This window comes from Phalaenopsis equestris, unplaced genomic scaffold (assembly GCF_001263595.1).
Source record: "Phalaenopsis equestris unplaced genomic scaffold, ASM126359v1 Scaffold000002, whole genome shotgun sequence".
NCBI lineage: Eukaryota > Viridiplantae > Streptophyta > Magnoliopsida > Asparagales > Orchidaceae > Phalaenopsis > Phalaenopsis equestris.
Window position 1 is genome coordinate 38,414,167 of NW_018164444.1, and position 13,700 is coordinate 38,427,866.

General features: G+C 36.3%; 2 protein-coding genes across 3 annotated transcripts in view; one reads left to right on the forward strand and one right to left on the reverse strand.

The window, feature by feature from the left end:
• Window positions 1-6,399: 6,399 nt before the first annotated feature.
• LOC110027185 (tRNA pseudouridine synthase A, mitochondrial-like) lies at window positions 6,400-8,941 on the forward strand. 2 transcript variants are annotated; one of them, XM_020728517.1, is made up of 2 exons: window positions 6,400-7,734; window positions 8,501-8,610. In XM_020728517.1, exons 1-2 carry the CDS (start codon window positions 6,407-6,409, stop codon window positions 8,526-8,528), a joined length of 1,356 nt encoding a protein of 451 aa, XP_020584176.1. In that variant the 5' UTR covers window positions 6,400-6,406; the 3' UTR covers window positions 8,529-8,610. The 2 variants fall into 2 exon arrangements, with proteins under 2 accessions (XP_020584176.1, XP_020584169.1); XM_020728510.1 differs by having other exon boundaries at window positions 6,405-7,734; window positions 8,520-8,941.
• Window positions 8,942-10,636: 1,695 nt separating this feature from the next.
• The window catches only part of LOC110038582 (mechanosensitive ion channel protein 6-like), a 9,490-nt gene continuing 6,426 nt past the window's right edge, over window positions 10,637-13,700 (reverse strand). Inside the window, exons 2-5 of the mRNA XM_020743461.1 lie at window positions 12,907-13,027; window positions 12,539-12,832; window positions 12,234-12,436; window positions 10,637-11,289 (exon numbers count right to left, since the gene is read on the reverse strand). Of these exons, the coding sequence (XP_020599120.1) occupies window positions 11,004-11,289; window positions 12,234-12,436; window positions 12,539-12,832; window positions 12,907-13,027 (904 nt within the window). The 3' untranslated portion in view covers window positions 10,637-11,003. The remainder of the gene's footprint in view (window positions 11,290-12,233; window positions 12,437-12,538; window positions 12,833-12,906; window positions 13,028-13,700) is intronic.

Sequence of the window (13,700 nt, forward strand, 5' to 3'; positions counted from 1 at the left end):
TATATATAATTAATAATAATAACCTTTTTAAAACCAGTTAGAGATTTAAATTCTATATAAATAAATATAAACATATTAATATTAAATATGTAAATAAATAAAAATTTAATGTAATATGTGTAAATGAATTTGAATTTACATGGACAATTAATTTTTTATATTTTTTTACATTATTTTTATTTTCTAAATTATATCTAAATATATAAAAATATTTTTGCTTAATAGTATGAACCTATCTTATAAAAATATTTTTACTTAATATCTAGATATATTCATATAAGAATATTTTATCTCCTATCTTATAAGTTATAAGTTAATATTTTATAATTATCACACAGTAAAATATTTTTGTCTAATTAGAGAGCAAAATAAACTATTGTTGAATTTTGATATGCCCGTGAATCAAATCTTAAGGGTTAAGCCTGCGACAGAAGAGTGAGAGAGACCTAGAGAGAGTTTTGTATACTAATGAACAGTAAAACATATTTTTCATTAACCCTTTCCTCACCAAATATTTCTCTATTTATAGTAGATGAATTATAATTTTCAATGGAGACGAATAATATATGAAGTTATATGTTTGCCCATGTTTTGATGGGATGTTACAAGATATTTTATGTATTTTAAATGTATGGACCTACGACTCAGCTACCTATCGTCTAATTCGGTCAGCAGAGCTCGTTGGGCCTTGGTTCAGTAAGGCCTGCTCGTTTGACTATGACGAATCAAGGTTGTCGGTCAGTATTCAATGGTCTTCGGGTTAGCAGGGTTAACTCGATCGATCCACTCGGCTTTGTCAATCAGTTGTTCTAGCCAATAGGTTGACCATTGATCCTGATGAGGTGTTCACGCACGCATGAATTGAGCGGCATGCATGTAAATCTTCCTCTTTATTATCATTTAAATATTAAAATATTTTGATTTAGTAGAAATTTATAATAGTTATTGTTGTTATACATTATTTTTATGAAGATTTTTTTAATTTATTACTTTATTATGCTGTTTATATATGGATATTCATAAATTAACGTTTTATTCATTTGTGGCGGTTGGTTTTGGGGTTCCTATAGATTTCTTCCTTCTATTCTCTTCTCTGTTTCTTCGTTGTTTGGATGAATCTTTCCTACTTTCCTGTCCAGGTGCCAAAATTTAGCATGCATTGTTCTTGGAAAATATGGCTATTTGTTTAAATATGGAAGATTCAGGGTTTGTTTGGGGCAGTTTGTGCGTTTCAAGATAAACAGCTTATCCTGAAATACGGCTCGCGAGTAAACCCGTGGGCCGACCGCAGGGGGGTCGAGTCGCATCATGCGTTAGACAGCGTTTTAAAAAACACGCAAAACGCCCCGCACTTATAAGCTACCCCAAACGGGCCCTTACATGCATAACACTCAATTCTTATGTATTCACGCATTTTACATCTAAAGTTTAATTTTTATTTACATGTCTTCTTATTTATGCATGAGAATTTGTATTTCAGTTCTTAAAAGTTAAAATAGTAGTATTTTTTATGTGATATAAGAGATTTGAGCAGCATAAATATGAAAATTAAAATTTGGGCGTTAGATATGTAAATACATAAGAATCGGGGGGTATGTGTGTCAATTCCCCAATAATAATAGTCCTCTCTCACTTAAGTTCCATGTAAATATATCACACAATTCTTATATATTTACATATCTCACGCCTAAAATTTGATATTTATACATATAACACTCAAATCTTTAATATCACATACAAAATAGCATTCTTATAACTTTTTAAAATATAAAATTCATCATTTCATGCAAAAATTTAAAACACCAAAGTAATAGGCATGTAAATATGAAATTTTAGATGTGAGACATGTAAATACATAAGAATTATGTGATGCGTGTGTAAATTTCCCTAAAAAAATATATGAATTATAGCTTTTTTTACTACTATCATGTCCTAATAGTAATTCAATTAAACCAAGCCTTAATAAATTATTTATGACATTAGCTGCATAAAAAAGAAAATGTATGAATAACATTGCATATTTTAAGAGATGGAGCATATAATAAGTGAACTTAACATTATGTTTTGGATTTCCCCTCTCTTAATATTTCACATATCATGAGAAAAGCCAAATTGATTTTAAAAATGTGTAATTTAAACTCATGTTTTGCATCCTAGTGTTTTACAAAAAATGATACTCTTTGAACAAAACTCAACAACAAGACAACATTCTTTTAGAAATCAGGATCTATTATTATGAAGAACTGTCGTTAGCTTACCTTAAAAAGAATAATGGCAACATGTCATCTTTATTTCATGATCCTTGGCTTAATGGAAATCGCTTATTAAGCATTTTGAATAATTTTGTTTTAACATTTACACTCAATCAACAATTTTTCATCATTCGACGAGAATTTCAATGCGTGACATGAATCTCAGAGTAATTTTTTGAACAAAGAATATTCAAACTTCGATTAAAAATGATTCAGAACTCTTATTTCAATAAAATTTTAGTCAAACTGACCGACTCAATGAAATGAATACAATGACTCTAGAGTTGGTCTAATCTGAATCAAATCAAACATAGATCAAGCAGTTAAACCATTTTTGAAAGTTACTAATGCCCAATTGGAAAGTCAAACAAATTCCATATATGATGAGCTTATAGTCAAATCGAACATATTGATGAGATGAATCCAATGAGCCCAAAATCACTCAACTCAGACACCATTAAGGCACTCAAATGTTCGTAGAACGTCGTCTGACTAAGGAGATCTCTGGATTGTCTGATGGAGTGGTCTGGATTATTTATTTTTTTGTCGAGAAACCTCTCCAAGCCTTTATAAAGAAGTCTCTACCCTCTTCATGTAAGAGGAATAAGACCTAAGCTTAGAGAAGGATCGAGAAAATGAGTTGAAGTCCAATGTTTTGCTTTGAAGATCAAACAAACACTTTTCACTACTGTCATCATGGACCACTGTTGACCACTGCTGACTACTGTTTGTTGACCACCGTCGTCCACCCCCTTGTTGCGAGTAAACCGCTTGGGAAATCTCGGCGTACATTGCAGGGTAACGAAGCATCTTTTTGAACCACGACCAACATTGCGGAGTAACGACCAACTGTGTGGAGTAACTAAGCACTATGCCGAGTAATAATTAACATAAGGAAGTAGCGGATCATTCTATGAAGTAGTGTATTAAATGAGTAATAAAGTTGATGTGGGGTGCATGGGGGACAGGCTAGGCGCTGGTCCAGCTCAGTTGGACTGGTCGGTCTTCTTGGAGGGGGCCCAACCGTCCCCTCTTTCCTCATATTTTCTTTCATTTTTCTCCCTTCCTTTTTCTTTCCTTTCTTGCTCTATCTATTTTCTTTCCAAGACCCTTTCCTAATTTAAATCCTTTTCTAAAAGCCTAAATCTTGACTTCATTCTTTTTCCTTAATTTAATTTTTTTTTAAAAATCTGATTTCTTGATCTTATTTTTATTATCTTTTCTTAATTTAAATGCTTCCTAAATTGGGTCAAGTTTCTTATTAGTAGGAGATGACTGAATTTAGTTTTTTCTGAATATTTTTACTCTCGAGGGTAGTATCTGACAACGTGAAACATGCTTCAGCTGTAACCCTATTCGAGATTGTGTTTATCTTCTTTGTCCTGATTTCGACATGCTGTCCTACAGCCCGCCGTCATTCCAACCCCTCCCCAGCACAACTGACCACCTCCCTGCCAGCCTACAACTGCCAGAGAACATGTTGTTCCCTTAACTTCCGGCCAAGCCCCTGCATCTTCTCTATAGGATTGTAGTCGCCCCACCTTTGCATACAGTGGGACAACTCTCCCCTGTTGTTTCCCTGTAGGCAAAAGCCACACCATTGCCTTCCAGGCAGCCATGACTCCTGCTGCCCATCCAGCCATCCAGCCGGCAACTCCTCTGCTGCCTCATCCCCAAAAGATCGTCGACTCCTTGAGGTCCTCCCCATGCCTCTCAATGCTGCAGCGTGCCCATGTTTGTAGTCCCTAGCTCTGCCACCTCCACACAACAGGTAGTAGTCCTCATCAGGCCCTCTCAACGCCTCCAGCTACTACGCTCACCCTTCCTGTAGTCCTCCGTTGTCTATGCCTCTGCTCCTCAATTTTGATCGCTGTAAGTGCCTCTGCTCCTTGACTTTAGCCACCATCCTTGCCTCGGCTCCTTGGCTTTTGCCTCCATTGGTGCCTCCGTTCCTCGGCTTCAACCACCTTTCCGCCGCATTCATATTCGTGTCTTTGACAATGTTCGCATCTTCTGTCAGTTGTGGTTCGAAGCCTCGACGAGCACTGACTTACTTCCACCTGATATCGCTCAAGCCTTCACCGTAGCCACCACTTTGACACCATCTCTTCGAACCACCTCCTCATCGAGTTTGTTGCGTCTTTATGTGTTGAATTTTTGTTGTAATGTTTTGTTTTATGTCTTAATCTGCATAGTATTTTTCTTTCTTTTGAGTTATTGTTGTAACAATCTTTTAAGTTATTAATAAATTCGTGTAAATTTTCTTTCTTTTGAGCAATAAATATTATACGTGATTTGAATCTGCGACCCTCAACCACGATGATATGTCTTCAACAAATTTCCAACATCTGACACAACTCTCGAGGCAACACACAAATCTCAAGGCAATCTTTTGAGCAAGAAATATTTAAAATTTGATTAAGAGCATCCAGAGCTCCGATTTAAACAAACATACAGTCATACTGACGACAAAACAAGACAGACCCAGTGATACCATAATCCATTCAATCTAAGGCAAATAAGACTTAGATCAAGTCATTAAACCACTTTTGGAAGTTTTTCGGGCATAATTGGAGGGTCAAATAGATACTAATCTAAAGAAAGTATGGTCAAATCAAGCATTTCAACAAGACAAATCCAACGAACCTAAGATCGCTCAATTTCAAAATCGTTAAGGTACTCAAATACATAATAAGCATTGTCTGATCAAGTGAATCTCTTCTAGCCGTCACATTAGAGTCATTCATATTCATGCATTAATTGCACCCAGAGCTCTATAAATAGAGCCCCACCCCTCTCACAATAGAGGAGGGAGCGTGAAGCCTGAGAAAGAGCTTGAAGCATGGAGAATTAGCTAACGTCTAGAATCACTTCGTAGCATATCACCAGTCGTCATCTTCGTCGACCACCGACCACCAGTCACTTCATGTCGTTGGATACCACTCGTCGGCCGTCGTCGATCATCATCGATCGTCGTCCAATTCTTATGATGAAGCACTGTGTGAAGCGACAATCGACATCGCAGAATAACGAAACAACATGCAAAGCAAAACATCATCGCGAACACCGTGATGCCACCCCAAAAACGGTGCAACATTGCATCTCAAAGAAGGTGTAATGAGGTACCCTGCATATTGACATGCAGCTCCCAGCTCGCCTATCGACATCATCACAGCTGGCCACTACGACCTACGTGAACGACAACGAGCTACATGGTCCTTAGCTCCTAAAGCTCCCAACAATGGCCTCCGCGATCTACGAACATTACTATTATTAACCACTAAAGTTTATGTGACCAACTAGAGCCTACGTGGTCCCCAACTCCTGACTCTGACCAGCCTACGAACGTTATTATTACTCGTCACAATGGCCTACATGACTAATTACGACCTATGTCGTCCCTAGTTCTTGCAGTTCCCGACTCCTTCTCTCGTGGCCAACAAACATCAGTACTACTTGTCACTACAACCTACCTGACCAACTACGACCTACGTGGTCTACAGCTCATGCAGCACCCGACTATGACCCTTGCGATCTACGAGTGCCATTACTACTCACCGCTATGGCCACGCGACAAACTATAGTCTGCATGGTCCACAGCTCCCGTAATTGCATCCAACGACTTTTATAGTCAATCAACAATCACAGAGCAACGATCTATGGCCCACCCGATCAAATAATGTTATGGTTATCAATTACTGCTTCTCTGACAAGCTGGTGCCACAACTACAATCTACAACACTCACGACGAACTATTACATACACAACAATCGACTATGGTCCTTACAGTCTGTTGTCGGCAGAAACTACAACCATATTATGACTATACAATTTTGTAATTTCATCTTCTCTAATTCAGAATAAAGAATGTATATGTGTAATCATCATTCATTATGGATTATTTCAATTACGTCAAATCCCATCTTTTCCAACGTTTTCAACTTAATAACTTATTGTGTCATTTCTAAATGTTTTCACTCTTATGAGAGTACTGAATCATCTATTACTCTAGTCCCACAAAATTTATAGCACGCATCGCACATCATCGCACAGTTTAGTGGGGCCTTATTTTATTTTTTTCATAGCTTAAAACACCCATCGGACGGCCTTGATTAATTGATTAACTGATACTGCTATTGCATTCACGATTTATTATGCTCCTACGACTCACTAAAAATTTCCTCCTTCCAATTCCATGGCAAGAACCACAGTTCTCTGATCCATGCATGGCTTCTCCTCCTTCCTCCCCTCCCCAACCCAAGAAGCTCAAAATGTCCACAACAAGCAACTCATCTGCTGAAGATGAAGACTCCGCTGCCATCCCACCTACAGCCGCCGAACCAAATCGCCGGCGATACAAACGCCGCAAGATCGCAATTTTCTTCTCCTACTGCGGCGCAGGCTACCAAGGAATGCAGAAGAATCCCGGCGCTCGCACCATTGAAGGTGAGTTCGAAGAAGCCCTCTTCCACGCCGGTGCCGTACCTGAGTCCGATCGCGGAAACCCTAAACGATACGATTGGGCTCGAGCCGCTCGCACCGATAAGGGTGTCAGCGCCGCCGGTCAGGTGGTTTCCGGTCGATTTTATATCGATCCACCGGGCTTTATTGATCGTTTGAATTCGCTACTTGCCGATCAGATTAGGGTTTGGGGTTTCAAGCGGGTCACGGCTTCCTTCAATGCGAAGAAGTTCTGTGATCGTCGCAGGTATGTTTATCTTCTACCTGTTTTCGCGCTCGACCCTAATGCTCATCCCGATCGAGAGAGTGTTGTGGCGAGCTTGGGATCTGAGAATGAGCTCGCTCGGTGTTTAGAGTGTTCGGAAAGGGGAAGAAAGGTGTTTGGTGCGATTGGAAGGCAGTTCAGAAGTTTGAAAGAGGAGGACAGATATGAGCTTGATGGAGATGGAGATGGCGATGAAGATGAACTGCCTGCAGAGGTCAAGCTGGTAAGTAAAACCGAAGTCTTTGTGACAGAAAATGGTTTCGGAGAATTGAAGGAGCTCGATGTTCCATCAAATCCAGAATCTGCGAAGACTGATAGAGAAGTAGATGATGAAGGAAAAGCAGTTGAAACCGAAGAACTGCATTTGTCTAACTGCAAAGCTTCAGCAGGTGAGGAGAAGGTAGAATCTGTTGTTTCAGTAGACGCCATTGAAGAAAAACTAATGGTAGCTACCAGTAGTTACAGCTATGGGGACTTGGAGAGGAAAAGATTTAATCTTATTCTGAACCGTTATGTGGGCACTCATAACTTTCATAATTTCACAACAAGAACTAAAGCTGAGGATCCGTCCGCTCGGCGTTACATCATCTCTTTCAATGCTGATTCTACTATCACCATTGGAGGGATTGAGTTTATCAAATGTGAGGTTGTTGGTCAGAGCTTCATGCTCCATCAAATTCGAAAGATGATCGGTCTCGCAGTTGCTTTGATGAGGAATTGCGCACCAGAATCACTCATGGACATTGCTTTGAGACAGTAAGAAACATTTTTTTTGGAAAAATTTCAACTCTCAATTCTTATGTATTTACATATCTAATACCTAAATTTCATATGCCACCTTACCTATACATTAAAAGTTGTGTTTTGCTTTTTACAAGTTATAATTATGGTATTTTTCATTTGATGTAAAAGATTTAGGAGATATAAATGTAGCAACTAAAGTTTGGGTATTAGATATGTAAATACATAGGATTTGTGTGGTTTGTATGTAAATGCCCCTTTTTTGTTCTTGGGGCACACAATTCCTATGTATTTGCATATCTAACACCCAAACTTTCATATTTACATGCATAGCACTTAAATCTTTAATATCACATCAAAAATTCCTCTATCTCCTACTTTTTCTAAGTAAAATAAATCTTTTCATGCATACATTTAACACACTAAATTGTTATAAATGTAAATATGAAAGTTTAGGTGTTAGATATGTAAATACATAAAAATTGTATTCTACCTATGTAAATTTCTCTTTTTTATGAAAGATTTATATGCATACCACTCAATTCGTATGTATTTACATGTCCAAGACATAAATTTCAATTGTTGCATCTATGCCACCTTACCTGTACATGAAAAGCTTTATCTCACTTTTTAAAAGTTAAAATAGAGGTATTTTTTATGTGATATAAAAGATTTGGGTGGTACAAATGTAAAAAAGCAAGCTTTAGGTATCTAAAAACATAAGAATTGGGTGGTATGTATGTTAATGCCCCTTTTCTTAACTATTTATGATTATATGTAGTAACTTTTGTCTCTGTCAGGGATGTTAACATTAATGTACCAACTGCACCTGAGGTTGGATTGTACTTAGACGAGTGCTTCTTCTTTTCTTATAATAAGAAGTGGAAGGATTCCCATGAAGCACTTACCATGGAAGCTTATGCAGAGGAGGTTGAGGAATTCAAGTTGAAGCACATATACTCACACATAGCATCCATGGAGCACAAAGAAGGAGCTGTTGCACTATGGCTTCATTCCTTGAACCGCCGTAATTATCCCGATTTTCAAATGGAAGAACGTAAACATACCGAAGTTGATGGGGGTAATCGCTTGAATGATTTGTTTGCTGCATAAACTTTTGTTTTTGTGCTGATTGATGATATTTTATTTGAAAAATGTTTTATCTTGAGCTTGAAAATGGAATTTTCCTATGACAGTAATTGTAAGAAAGAATATTTAGGCATAAAGAAGGGAAATAGATTTTTGGCAGTGGTTTGCCTGAGTGATCACTTATCAGGTTATAAATTCTTACAATTAGAAAAATTTTTGTTGTCGGAGTTTTTAATTCATATCTTCTTCTGAGAATTGCAGTCTGAAACAGCTTTTAGGGGGTGTCTGGTAATGGATTTAGTAAATGCTGTTAACTTCAGGATTCCAAGCTGAACTGTGAAGGAATTGTAAAACACCAGGATTTACTACATGTTGATTTAAGATTTGCATTAGTTCTGTGTGACAAGAGTTAAGTTAATAAATGTGTTACCAGACAGCCCCTTGGTAATGATTATCTACTATTTTAATTCTTCAGCTTATACTTGTTTAATAGCAGTCTGACCTTTAGGAGATGCCTTTTCTTATTGTAATTAAGAAAAGGCATGTACAAGTATGCATTGGCTTTATTGGATGCAGCTGCAGCTGAATTTGTGCCTTTGTTGCGTTGTAAGGAAAGCTCTGATATTGAATTATGAAGGCATTGTTCTTAAAGAGATCTAACGGTCCATTAGAGAAGAGTATGAAGGAGGTAGATCCACTACCAAGATATCGTGATGCCAATTAGGCCACAATTAACTGAGTTACAAGGCGGCCCGAAGACAAATAGATGATCCAAATGTATGCAATTTGGACTGAAAGAAGACGAGTGATTCCGAGTCATTTGCAATTCTCACCATAACTCTCATGAATCTTAAGTCGCTTTTATACAGGAGGATTAAGACATAAAAGTAAATAAAGAAAAAAAAAATTAAATTATCTCTAATTACAATAAAGGCCATAAATACAAAGTAAAGACTCTTCCTTGGGGATCGAAGATGGCCAACCAAATTGATCAACCGATTGAATTTTATCAACTAAAATCAACTAAGTTCACACTTGTAAAACATCATAAAGTCCGCATTTGTAAAATATCATAAATACCATAATACAAGCCACTTCCAAATTAGGGTAAATTTAATTACAAAAAAAAATAAATTTAATTATTGATCCGCGACAGCTTTTATGACGAAGGGAATTTGAAAAGAGGAAAACCAACTGTTTTTGGCTTGAAAGATTTTACATATACACCACTCAATTCTTGCGTATTTAAGTATCTAACATCTAAATTTTTATTTTTACACATATTCAATCTTATCTATATGTTAAAACATGTATCTCACTCTTCAAAAATAATGTCATTTTTATTTATATCATCTTCAGCTCCATAGAAAACATACTCGTAAAAAAGTTAATTTAGTTTTAATTGTTTCTGTTCAATTAAAATTATTACATTCTGACATTTTTTTAGAGAATTTTGCAATTTATTAGAGCAACCATTTAACATGGCCTCTACACAACACAATTGAAGGATGTAATTCCTTCCTCCTGCTAAAAAGTAGCAAAATTTACCTACATAAAACACAATTTTTATATATTTACATAACACACCTAAACTTTAATATTTACACTAACATCACTTTGTTGTCATGGAACCATGCATAAAAACAAGTATTTAACTTATAAAACTTTATTAATTATGATATTTTTAATGTGATGTTAAATATTCAAGCATTATACGCAAATATGAAAATTTAGGTGTCACATACATCACTAAATAATCAAACAAGTATGTTTTTAAAATAAAAAAAAAAATCAATACCAAACAAGCTCTTAATAATTAAAAAATATTACGTCTGAATGTCCGCTCCGCACAGCCAACCGTTTGCGGCCACATCGTCAGCCAATGTCGTGTAAGACAACGTGGCCGCTGGTGGTTAACCATCCAGACATGCAGTGTTTGAACAGCATATTTCCTACTTTGAAATACCACTACTAATTAAATATCACATCGTTATTCTACTAGAACCTTAAATCATAATCTAATAAATAGCAAAGAAATACAACTAACAAACACCAACATAATCAGGCAATTAAAGCCAGTTCTCAGTAAGACCTACTCAAAACCAAGGCTTATCACAGAACATACTCTGAAGCCCTTAAATCCTAAATAAACTTCTCTCTCTATCTCTACCCCTCTCTCTCTCTCTCTATCTCTTCTAGGCGCAAGTAGTCCAGGTTGAAGGGAGGCGATTGGAGTCAACCGGAGGCAAGTTTCGGACATTGACATCCATAGGGAGCATACGATATTCAATATCGAGTTCCCTGAGCACTCTGATCAATTCCAGCACCACCAGCTCTCTTCTGGTGGACTTCATCCCCATGTCCTGGAAGTTCATCCGGTGACGCATCCAGATTGCTATTTTTAGCCTGTTCATATCATCCACGTCCTTCACCACCACTTGCGCTCCAGGGTACCAGTGCTCCTTCTTACTTTCCATGAACCTGTCACACACCATAATTAATTAATTGAATGATATATATGTTTCAATTTACACATATACATACGGCCAAATTCCTATGTATTTACATATCTAACATCTATACTTAGCTTTTTTTACATTCATACAACCCAAAATATGTTTCTATTGGAGGGCACACAATTCTTATATATTTGCATTTCTAACACCTTATAAGGTTTAATATTTACACTGATACAACTTAGATCTTTAACATCACATCACATTAAAAATATCACTATTACTAATATTTAAAAGTGAGATACAGCTTTTCATGAATAGGTTTATAACATCAAAATGTTATAAACGTAAATACACGAGAATTGTGTGGTATGTTTCTAAATTTCCCATTATTCTATTGAGAGCTGAGCGCTGCAAACAAAGTCATCATGTATGATGATAATACAAAGTCGGAATCTTAAAAACTTGAGAACATGCAAGTTTGTTATATATGCTTAATATTCAAAACAACTTTATATTCATGAGGTTAAAACTTGTTTTCAAGTGATGGTACAAAAAACATATTCAAGTAATCGAACACCGTTATTAATAAACATGTGTGCATGTATATATAAAATAATAGGACGCAATGGGGAAAAAAGGATTCATGAAGCCGGCTTTACTTGGTGGAATAGAAGAATCTTATCGTTGTTGTTGTTGTTTGTGTGCATGTTTGTGTGCATGTATATATAAAACAATATTCCTATAAATTCAAACTTAGATTGCAAAAAATCCAAAATGATCACCATTCTAAAGGTGAATGATACATGCAAAGATTAACACAATATGATATCACAATCTTATCCATTGCACGCGCGCCACAATTTGGTTGATTTAAGAGAGAGAAATCAATTGATCATTCCGTTTTAATTCAAACTGTACTTTATAACAGCTAAAAACAAAATATATTTATAACCGGCAATAACTTACGTGATTATCTTCTCTCTCATAGCTGCAAGTTTTTCCAGCGGAGTTGAAACATGAACGCAGAAATCAACACTATCTCCCATATCAGGACTTCGATAGAAATTGCCAATGGGTAAGGTAGCAAGCACGGAATTTGGATACGTTATTTTCTGGTTGTCATATCTCAGGAAGATTGTTGTCAATATATTCATCTCCTCCACAACCATCTAAAAATAATGTCAGAATAGCTCACAGTTAATCATGGTAAAAATTCACATTATGTTTCCATTGAAAAAAATTAAAAAAGTCCAGTTTTTTTGGACAATTACCTGAACACCATTGACTTCACAACGATCACCAACATCAAAGGGATGCATAACAAATAAGAAAATCATGGCTTCAAATGTCGTCTTAAAGGTGTTACCAAATACAAATACCAAAAGAAGAAACTGGGAGCTAAGGAAAACAAAAAAGTGAGTTGTAGCAATGTTCAGGATAAGAAGCCAGAGTGCAAATACAATAATGACAACAATGACATTTGCAATCTGATGAAGCTTGTTTACGGCTGTTTTGGTGTCATTCAGTGTCAAAGAAAGGGCTCTACGCTCTCTGAACGCATTAACCTGCAAAATTGTTTTGGTTCAAGGAATGGAATTTATAAGAGTATGAAATGCAAAGTAAGATCCTGAAACTGTACCACCCAATTCTTGAGAATCCTCTTGCTAACTCGATCATCTTGTGCCCCATTAAGAAGGTTCATAGTCTTTACCGCTTCATCTTCCCTCATGAATCGCATCATATCCGCCAAGTAGATATACCTGTCAATTCGTAGACATCCATATTTTTTATTAGTCAGCAATTTTTTTTTCTTAGGCAACATGGTATTGAAAGAGAAAAGAAAGAAGAAGATAGCAAAATTTCCGTTGATCCAGCATAATGGTTGTTATTGCATTACTACGAGATGCTAACTCTTGTTGGTTCTAATATGAGATCTCAACTATCAACTATATTTAGTACACATCTTGGAACACAACTTCCATTGTTAATTTGGCCTAAGTCATTTCCTTCACTTCTTATTGATGATGCATCTTCTATTCTTAGCTGTATATGTCCACACCCCTAAATTAAATTTGTACTATTTTATCTTCTATATCTATATAATTATTATTAGCATGGATTACCACATATCCATCTTGATAATCTCACTTCATAACATAATCAACCAAGTTGTTAGGAATTTCTTTGATGCCAACCTACCAGAGGATAACCATAAAAATGTTAGAGAAAAGCATGCGTCCAAAAGCAACAACAATTGCAATAACAAAAAAATAATCTAAAAGAACATTCGAGGAAAAGAATGTCAAAATTTTGTGAGAATCAATGAGATTTACCTACTTCTATGACTGCATTGAGAGAAATAATCCCCAGATAGATTTGTTTAACTGCATGATAAAAAATTCATTGATCTCAGAGAAGGAGGCACGGGTGGGG

Coding starts and splice junctions, on each gene's coding strand:
- LOC110027185 (XM_020728510.1), top strand. CDS start 6,407: ATGCTCCTACGACTCACTAAAAATTTCCTCCTTCCAATTCCATGGCAA. Junction 7,735..8,519: donor ATGGACATTGCTTTGAGACA/GTAAGAAACATT, acceptor TGTCTCTGTCAG/GGATGTTAACATTAATGTAC.